This window comes from Lepisosteus oculatus, chromosome 14, assembly GCF_040954835.1.
Source record: "Lepisosteus oculatus isolate fLepOcu1 chromosome 14, fLepOcu1.hap2, whole genome shotgun sequence".
NCBI classification, from domain to species: domain Eukaryota; kingdom Metazoa; phylum Chordata; class Actinopteri; order Semionotiformes; family Lepisosteidae; genus Lepisosteus; species Lepisosteus oculatus.
In genome coordinates, this window is record NC_090709.1 from 40,419,539 (window position 1) to 40,429,845 (window position 10,307).

General features: G+C 55.0%; 1 protein-coding gene across 3 annotated transcripts; it reads right to left on the reverse strand.

Annotated features, from left to right (window-relative positions):
• Positions 1-1,404: 1,404 nt before the first annotated feature.
• LOC138243065 (uncharacterized) lies at positions 1,405-9,900 on the reverse strand. Of its 3 annotated transcripts, none has more exons than XM_069198565.1 (5): positions 9,621-9,900; positions 8,808-9,149; positions 4,792-4,932; positions 4,085-4,158; positions 1,405-3,817 (listed from the first exon to the last, which is right to left on the reverse strand). In XM_069198565.1, exons 1-5 carry the CDS (start codon positions 9,832-9,834, stop codon positions 3,680-3,682), a joined length of 909 nt encoding a protein of 302 aa, XP_069054666.1. In that variant the 5' UTR covers positions 9,835-9,900; the 3' UTR covers positions 1,405-3,679. The 3 variants fall into 3 exon arrangements, with proteins under 3 accessions (XP_069054666.1, XP_069054665.1, XP_069054664.1); XM_069198564.1 differs by having other exon boundaries at positions 4,085-4,215; XM_069198563.1 differs by lacking the exons at positions 1,405-3,817; positions 4,085-4,158; positions 4,792-4,932 and having other exon boundaries at positions 6,672-9,149.
• Between the last annotated feature and the right edge of the window lie 407 nt (positions 9,901-10,307).

The window sequence follows — 10,307 nt, forward strand, 5'->3', positions numbered from 1 at the left end:
TCATATTGTGACATCGGTACGCGTATAACCTCGTTTTTTTTGTATTTGACTTTTTGTTTTGTCTTTAAAAAACCAGACAAACTAAACAAACGGAGCTGTGAGTCTTTCGCGTGAAGCAGGTTTTTTTTGTATTGTGGGGAAGTTTATTTATATACGTTTGCGTGTGTGTGTGTGTGTGTGTGTTGTTTTTGTTCCGAAGAGGAAATTAACGAATTCGCTCGACTCCTTTGCGCTTTACGTGACCCGCTACGCCCGTTCGCTGTGTGATTGATGTGAAGATGAAGATGTCTGTCTTTGGCTCGGTATGAGGTTCCCTCTTTGAGCTCCTGCCAGAGCTTCAGCGCCGACGGAGGAGCAGGTCGGACTGCGTTGATCTCCCGGGTGCGTCACCAGGAGGAATGTTCTTCTGCCCATCCGAGGTAGAAACCGGAACACGCGTGAGCGGAGACATCGGCACAGGCCAGTAAACGCAAGGGGAAACTATAGGACTTTCTACAGTCCCAGTCCCGCAGAACAGTCTGTTACAATAGGAGCTCCAGTCCCAGTCCAGTAGAACAGTCTGTTACAATAGGAGCTCCAGTCCCAGTCCAGTAGACCAGTCTGTTACAATAGGAGCTCCAGTCCCAGTCCAGTAGACCAGTCTGTTACAATAGGAGCTCCAGTCCCAGTGCAGTAGAACAGTCTGTTACAATAGGAGCTCCAGTCCCAGTCCAGTAGACCAGTCTGTTACAATAGGAGCTCCAGTCCCAGTGCAGTAGAACAGTCTGTTACAATAGGAGCTCCAGTCCCAGTGCAGTAGGACAGTCTGTTACAATAGGAGCTCCAGTCCCAGTCCAGTAGAACAGTCTGTTACAATAGGAGCTCCAGTCCCAGTCCAGTAGACCAGTCTGTTACAATAGGAGCTCCAGTCCCAGTCCAGTAGACCAGTCTGTTACAATAGGAGCTCCAGTCCCAGTCCAGTAGAACAGTCTGTTACAATAGGAGCTCCAGTCCCAGTGCAGTAGAACAGTCTGTTACAATAGGAGCTCCAGTCCCAGTCCAGTAGACCAGTCTGTTACAATAGGAGCTCCAGTCCCAGTGCAGTAGAACAGTCTGTTACAATAGGAGCTCCAGTCCCAGTCCAGTAGACCAGTCTGTTACAATAGGAGCTCCAGTCCCAGTCCAGTAGAACAGTCTGTTACAATAGGAGCTCCAGTCCCAGTGCAGTAGACCAGTCTGTTACAATAGGAGCTCCAGTCCCAGTCCAGTAGGACAGTCCTGTTTCAATAGGAGCTCCAGTCCCAGTCCAGTAGGACAGTCCTGTTTCAATAGGAGCTACAGTCCAACAAGAGTCTGTACAGGTGTGCATGTACAGTGTGTTTGATACAAGCCTGTACACCAGTTGCACAATATAATGGGAATCAATAAGAAATAAACAGGTTTATTGTGCCTGAGGCAGAGAGAGAAAACATTTGTCACTCTTCTATCAGCAGGGCAGTGGAATGCAGAACATCACAGGAATTTCAAACCAGTCTGTCTACAGCCTGTTTGTTCCTCCACCAAGCACAAGAAGGTAAAGATCAACAGATACATACCGGATACACACTGCACTGAGAGAGAGAGGGGTTCATACACACACACTGACTGGACACTCCAGTACATGAACACTGCACTGAGAGAGAGAGGGGTTCACACAGACACACTGACTGGACACTCCAGGACATGAACACTGCACTGAGAGAGAGAGGGGTTCACACAGACACACTGACTGGACACTCCAGGACATGAACACTGCACTGAGGTAATACAGAACTTGAGTTGTAGCGCTGCTGCCCTCGTGTGGTGAGGTGAGGGAACTGCGCCCTAGCCAGGTCTTCACTTCTCGCTGTGAAATGAACTGTTCTGTGGTCACCAGCCTCCCTGCGGAGATTCATCACGCTGTATCTAGTGAAGTCCGATGGCGGTGCGATTCTGATTCTGAATCTAACTATGCCTTACTTGTGCTTAGTACTGTCGTAACTTGCTTATTTTACAGTCCCTGACTTTTAATTATTTACTTTGTAACAGATACTTTGTACGCCAGACTCTGCAGACACACACACACTGACCCCTCCAGGACCAGGACTGGACAGCCCTGCTTTAAAGACCCCTGGAGACTCTGCAGACACACACACACACTGACCCCTCCAGGACCAGGACTGGACAGCCCTGCAGACTCTGCAGACACACACACACACTGACCCCTCCAGGACCAGGACTGGACAGCCCTGCTTTAAAGACCCCTGGAGACTCTGCAGACACACACACACACTGACCCCTCCAGGACCAGTACAGCTCATTCGTGATCTAGATTCCCGTCTGGTCTTGTGTAGAAAGACTGGCGGAGGTGCCTTTATAACGAGCTGCCAGCTGGCTTCCTTGTGGGCGTGTTTTCTTGAAATACCCCCCTCTCCCCCCCCAGCCTCAGACTCGAGTCTCTTGGTGGAAACTTGCCTGGCTGACAATAACCGCGGCCACTGGAAACTCCCCCCTGTGTGAGCGGCTCAGATATCAGAGGAGGGAGGTGGTGGGGGCGGTGTGGTTTTGCTGAGACTCCGCTCTGGCCAGAGACCACATCCTCCCCTGCAGCTGTAAGCAAGGAAGCCAGGCGAGCTTCACCTGCACGCTGGTCAACCTGTGATCACCTCGCAGGTAAACAACAGCAGCAGCAGCAGCTCAGAGCTCTCTGCACCCAGGCCAGCTCAGCTCAGCCCAGCCCAGCCCAGCCCAGCCCAGCCCAGCCCAGCCCAGCCCAGCTCAGTTCAGCCTAGCTCAGCTCAGCTCAGCTCACCTCAGCCAAGCTCAGCTCACCTCAGCCAAGCTCAGCCAAGCTCAGCCGAGCTCAGCCAAGCTCAGCCCAGCTCAGCCCAGCTCAGCTCAGCCCAGCCCAGCCTAGCTCAGTTCAGCCTAGCTCAGCTCAGCTCAGCTCAGCTTAGTTTTGCTCGGCTCAGCGCAGCCCAGCTCAGTTCGGCCCAGCTCAGCTCGGCTTAGCTTGGCTTGGCTCGGCACAGCCCAGCCCAGCTCAGCCCGGCCCAGCCAGGAGATCGTTCCGCGTCGCTGACATCCTCCAGACCAGACGCTTCTTGCACAAGCAGGTGTCTGTTTTGTGTCTCTCTCGGGTCCGGGCCGGGGGGGGGGCTCTCGCCGCCCATGTTCACCGCGACCTACAAACCCGTGACACGCTCTGGGCGGCCCGTGCAGTGAGGTGCAGCGCAACACACCAGCGCGCACAACCACACACACACATCCTCCCCAGCGCCGGCGCGAGACCTGTAAACAAGCACTCCCAGACGTGCGACACAAGGCCGGTCTGCAGTTTCCAACGACATCCTCGTCGCCATGCTAATAAAACTAATAACAATCACAACAACAACAACAACCACAATCGCATCCACGCCAGCCTGCGTGTATTATCCCACCTCTCCGGGCCTCCAGGACGCCGAGAACAGGACGTCCTGCGAACGCACACGACTGCATACACGTTGTTTCGCGGCGCGACAGTTTCGCAACGCGGAACGCTCCGCGGGCCGGGTCAGGGCGAGTCCGACGCTGTGGCTCCGGCACCGCAGCGAGTCCGAAAAAGGCCCGGGAGAAAAAGGGTCCTGGGAGACAGCCCACGCGATGACCCCCGGGGGGGGGGGGGGTCGTCCGATCAGGACCATCACATCCTCCGGCGGTGCTCCACCTCCGAGTACAGGGAAGACTCGGCGCGCTGCGGCGGTTTGCTCCGGGGGCGTTTCGGGCCGCCCTGGATCTGCAGCGTGGCGTAGTTCAGCGCTTCGTCGTCGTCGTCGTCATCCTGGAGGGGAAACAGACACGAGCGGCACAGAGTGGGGCTCAGGATTTAAAACACACACACACACACGTTTATCCTCCCTCTGGTGGCACCGGTCACAGGGGCTCTGGGGGTGTGGCCGGAGGGGCGACGGGTTCGAATCCAGATCGCCTCTGCGCTGCGGCACGCCTGTGTGTGAGGGCGCTCCACCCGGATCGCTGCGCGGAGAGGGAATCCGCCCCAGGGGTCCTGATCTCTAGACTCTAGCGCCGCGGGAGACAGCGGGCTTACCTGCGCCGTGCCTGCGCCGCGCCTCCTCTCCGCGCTCGCCCGCCCGCCCCCTGGCTCCCCGGCGCTTCCCGGGCCTGAGGGGGACACGGACCGGGACCGCTCGGTTACCCCACTGCTCCTCCGGTTTGGCCCTGCGGTAGCCGAGCAAGATCGCCAAATGGGGGAAAAGGGTGGGACCGGAAGGCGTTATGGGGGTGATGGGGTCGGTCCAGTCCGTCACTGGGGTACAGCCCCCCTCTGTCGCTGACATATTTACAGCTCACTGTCTCAGGAAGGTGTTATGGAGGTGATTGTCATGGAGGTTGTGATGTTGATGAAGATGGAGGTGATGTTGATGAAGATGGAGGTGATTGTGATGGATGTTGATGTTGATGAAGATGGAGGTGATGATGAAGATGGAGGTGATTGTCATGGAGGTCGTGATGTTGATGAAGATGGAGGTGACTGTGATGAAGGTGGTGATGGTGATGATGGAGGTGATTGTCATGGAGGTTGTGATGTTGATGAAGATGGAGGTGATTGTGATGGGGGTGGTGATGATGAAGATGGAGGTGATTGTGATGAAGGTGGAGATGATGATGACAACGAAGATGATGTAATGGAGGTGATTGTGATGAAGGTGGTGGTGATGAAGATGATGTAGTGGAGGTGATTGTGATGAAGATGCTGGTAATGGCGGTGATGAAGATGATCAGGGCAGCCCTCACCTTTCTGCCGACGGCACCAGTAGACCCAGGCGGACGACCCCAGGACCCCCAGCAGAAGGACCGAGGCCAGCAGTGACCAGCACAGCGTGCAGGACCGGTCCACCTCCTCCTCCTCCTCCAGGTCAGTGCTCCTCCCCCCTCCTGAAGGACACCAGCGCCCAGGATCAGAGCTCAGGTCCGGACAGCGGTACAGCACGGACCCCCCTCCCCCCAGACCCAGGAGCAATCTCCCCCCTCCTGCAGCGCACGTCCTCAACCACTCGCTGCGCAAAGCCATACACGTCGGCGCTACGAACTTCCCGCACGGTCTGTCAAAGGGTTTTTTTTTTTTTTTTTTTACAGATCTACCGTCCAGAAACACATTTATGCGTCCGGTCCCTGTTCTTATTATTGACTATGCGTGTGTGTGAGGTGGTGTGCACATCGTGTGTGGTTGTCTGCTGTGCTGTGCTGTGCTGTGTGTGTGTGTGTCCAGAGCTCAGCGCGGTGAAGAACCCCTCTGTGCGCGAACACAGGGCGGTGAAGTCCCCTACTGCAGATCCTCGGCACGGCTCTGATCGCCAGAACAAGCACAGAATAGCGCTGGCGTGACAAAACACTCCTACGGGTCCCCTTACAAACACTGTTGGCTTTGCGGTATTCGTACCAAATACATTTCCCACTTATGATATTTTTTTTTCCGTTTCCCCCTGGGGGACATGATCTGTGCCCACGTCAAAATAACACTTTTAACAACAACAACAACAACAACAACAACAACACAAAAACAGGACGCGCACGACTACAGCTCGCCTTGTCTCCGGCGGGAAAGGCAACTACGGGTTCACCCATTATAGTCAAGACGTGGAGATGATCGCGGGGATTTTAACCATGTACAATAAATATATATATATATGCTGTTCGTCCATACGCCCCAGAAACGTCACGACTTGTTAAATGACCTCACCGCTAAATGTAAAATCGGGGCCGCCGTCTGTAGACTTTTTGGGTTCAAAACTTCCGAGTTCGGGTTAAAAAAAGAAAGTGCAGAAAAGGAGAAATGATTCGTTCCTACGTTAAATGTTATCGACGAAATAATATGATCGTGTCACGAACTCATTACAAACGTTTGCTGGAGCGATTACCAACGTACCGATGCCCTGGGAGAATTCAAGGACCGGGTCTGATCTGACAGAGACGCGGGGGAACCTTTCTCCGTCCGCGAAGGCAGGAGGGAGGGCGGTTCGGCACGTCCCCGTTCTCTGAACGCCTTCAAACCCAGAGTCCAATCCTGCTTCTTCTGCAGAAGAGCCTCTCCCGACCCGGTTCTGTTCTGTTCTGTCCTCCAACCCTGCTGTATTTAGTACCGCCGTGCGCGGTCTCCAACGCGTGTGGTAATTCGTGTTTAATCCCGGCTGTTCTTTTTGTATGAGTTGTTGTTGTAGTGAAGTGATTTATAAAATAAAGGTACAAGTATTATTTGGAATTACAAGAGTCCATCAGATGCCTCTGCCCCATCCTCGTCGCCAAAATGTGTTGTATATCTTTACACGAAGCAAAGACTGACACGGAGGCGGGTGTGGAGCGGTGAGCTATTTATCAAAGTGAAGCTTGTTTGTACAGACCGTTACCCTGCCGATCCGACCCCTCTCTCTCTCTCTCTCTCTCCAACCAGCTCTCCTCAGCTGTCCCCCAGCTCCCCAGTTCTTCCCGGTTTTCTCCCTCGCTTGTTCTGGCGCCGGGAGACTCCTGCAGCTTCGGAAAACGGGATCCGATGGACTCTCACTTGTCATTCCAAATCATACTTATACCTTTCTTTATAGATATAGCTCTCACTGTACGACAGCTGTCGTCCCGTCAAGCGCATTGAGAAGCCATCTTTAGATAGAGAGATACTTTATTGATCCCGTGAGCGAAATTGCAGTGCAACAGCAGCTTCACACACACAACACAGCCACAGTGTAACGAATGATACAATACTAATAATAGTACAATACAGACAATACAATCAGTACAGTGAGGGTGCACTAAAAGAGCGACTCTCAGTCCGGACACACAAAGAACAAACTAGAACAGAACAGCACGCAGAAAAATCGTATCACACATATGAATATAAATATAGATATAGATATAAATGTATTGCACGGGTCCCTGGCATATATTGCACAAAATACGGTTGTAAACGGGAAAAGAGAAAGAGAACAGATGTCGCAGTAGATGTGTAGATGCGTTCAGTCCAGAAACAGGTCACTGTCGGTGTTCAAGGCGCTATATAAAATCATGTTAATGTTATAAAAACACTGTCAATGTTAAAGGCGCGATATAAAATGGTGTTGTGTTTATGATGATTATTTATGAATTAAATAATCATAAATTACTGGCGACACGCGGGCGGAGGGACGTCGTGCGCGGATTCGCCGTCACGCCACGGAGACGGAGCTGGACAACTGAGAAGTGAAGAGCCTCTCCGGGCGCTTTTATCGACCGACTGCCCTCTCTCTCTCTCTCTCCCCCTCACCCCTGAGGAAGACCCCCGCAGCCGAAACGTTGTGTCCTAAATCGAAGTTTTCAGGAAACCCGTACTTGGTTCCTCGGGCCGCGTTCTGACCTTTGAACCCGGGACGCGGCGAACGCGAGGCAGGGGTGCGATTCGTTTAACAGAACTGTTGGCCTTGGGGGGGACTTCTGTAAATTGAGCAGCAAACAGGACTCGGGAACATTAATCCGAGCGGGGAGGATTAAAACGCACAGAGAAAGGCGGCTCTGGGAACGGCCGGTCCAGCGGAATTAATAGATGCACACCGCTCGTTCACTCACACAGCGACCATGAATAAATATGTCGATACCGTAAACGAATCTATCTACTGAATTCTTATTAATCTACGAATACTGCGTGTGGAATTATTAATGGGCTGGATCAGGCTGAAAGCGGCGTCAAAATGGTAGATCGCTCGCGTACGATTCATCGGTCATATTGCTGTTGCTCATGATTTTGGGGGGCGCCGGTTAATTATACCGGTTCGTTTGGCTACGAAACGTGTTTCTTTCGTGCTCCTTTTTCTGCGATTTAAGCGTGAGCGCCGGCCGAGACTCCGGGGTTTTAAAATAACATCCAGCCCCGCTCGCCCGCCGTGTACAGGACGCGCTTGTTCGCCACCAGAATAAAATCAATACGAGATATTGGGAAATACCGACGTGTGTTCGGTCTCACAAGCTCGTCGTGTCTCCCGGTTCAGGTCGAAATGATCGGCGACCTTTTACAGATTGCGAACGTTTCGGGACGTTTTCTCTTCTTTCTCTCCTTTTAAAGGGATTTTGAAAACGGATGAATTTAGCGAGTTCATAAAAACCCGGGTCTCGTCCCAGCTGAGCTCTGGATCGATTCGGCGCATCGATCCCCCCCCGGTGCGTCGACGACCCGATTAGACATTTGTTTCGAGGTCGCGTCGGCTGGAGAGGACACGGGACACGGGCCAGTCAGTCCACACACTGAGCACGGGTTGGCGACGGCGGGGGGGTGATTCCTGACCCCACCCTAACTCCCTCTTCTTGGCCCAGCCGAGCGAATCGATCGGTGATCGGCCGATCGGAACACGAGAGACGACGGGAGACGCCCGGGAGATCAGGACTCTGGGGACCTCGCCGGGGACGATGCCGACTCGGGCGTCGGACCCCCTCCGCCATCACCCGCAGGCGTAAAAGCCCCCCCCAAAATTGACCCGTTTCGGTCTTTAAACCCGTCTCTCTCTCTCTCCCTCCCAAACCGCGCGAAACACGCACTCTCTCTGGTCTCCCCAGCCGTGTCTCCCGTGCCGACGTCTGGGGGAGGGTTGTCACGCGTGCGTTGGTATGGTTGTGTCGTGAAAACGTGAATTTAAGCCCCCGGAGACAAGAGACTGGACTGGACTGGACTGGGGGGGGAGGTCTGTACCCCTCGCCTTGCTGCCCGCAGCTTGGGCGACCCGGTGCCGGATGAAGCGCCTCGGTGTCGGGTGGGCTTGCGCGCTGTGTGGAAACGGCACGGCCCTGTCTCTTACCCGGGAAGACGAGCCGGGTGCCGTTCCCCACGACCAGCCGCCCGCCGACCCGGTCGGCGCAGTAGTACATCGCCAGGTCGGCCTCGCCGACGTCCCGGATCCGCAGGCGGACGGAACCGGCGGTCGCGTCCAGCTCGCCGGTGAGGCGCGGGTCCGGCCCCCGGTGGACGAGCCCTCCCCGCAGGCTCTTGGACACCGCCACCCCCATGGCCGGCGTGGCGTTGGGCCGCTGGACGAACCACAGGGTCTCGTACTGGAGCGGGATGTCGCAGCGCAGGGTGACGTTGCCCCCGGGCCGGACGGGCGCGGTCGCGATGGAGCCGGCGACGAGGTCCCGGGTGACTGCGGAGGGGGAGACAAAAACGGGTTTGAGTCAAGGACCAGGAGCCGGCCGACCGCGTGGGTCCGGCCCACGGGCGAGGGGCGACACGAAAGAATAGTTTTCATCTCTCCGCCAAAATCTTCTCTCTGCGGGATCTCTCACACGGGCGGTTTATCGCTAAAAAACAAACCCCCCCCCCGGAAAAAAATCGATATAAGAAAGCGACTTTTTTCAATTTTCAATTCCATCCCCAAAGGCAGTAAGAGCATCCAGGGTGGACACACAAACAACACAAAACAACACAAAACGGGCACGCTGATGGGTGAAATCAAAGTGCAGACTTTGCAAACTTTTTGTTTTGCATGGGCACGACGCGTCCCGACCCCGTCAGGTGCACCGCCGCCCCCCCGGCTCCTGATCGACGGACGGCCGGACCCGCCGCGGTGCCGGCCTCAGACTCAGCCGGGTCCAGCCGGACTGGCGGTACTCACGGAGCAGGGCGACGAGAACGGCCGGGCCGGCGGGGACCGTCATGTCTGCTGCTGCTGGTGCTGCCTGTGGACCCCGCTCACCCCTGACTGACAGACAGACTGGTGGCCAGGTGGGGGTGCGAGGGAGACCCCCCCTTCCCTCCTCCGTGGGGGGGGGGCGGCACTGGGCGGGCTCGCGGTTCATTGGCCCGGCGGCGAGAAAGGGCGTTATCATCCCTCGGGCCTGGGGGGGGTTCAGAAGTTGGGGGGGAGACCAGACACACACACACACACACACACACACACACACACACACACTACCGGGTGACTGTCATGATGTGGAGACGGGTTGCGCCCAGACAGCCAGCCCAGCGCACACGCCGTCTTCGGGTGTGCAGATAACGACATCTCATATATATATATATTTATATCGATATCTGCGGGACGTGTACTCTTAAAATAAGCACGGTGTGGTATTTGAGGGGCGAGTCTTGTACAGGTCGCGGGTGGGAGTCTGTATCGGTGGGGTGTTCTGGTTTGTGCAGATGTTTGAGCATGGTGTCGCGTGTACATCGCCCCTTTGGCCCGGAGAGAAGCTGCCTCAGAAATTATTCGCCTTCGTCCCTGGTGTTCAGGGAGATCGATGTTCAGGGGTGGTTGTTTTTTTTTTTCTAAGTTCACCTGCGCCGCCGGGAGCGCGGATTCCAC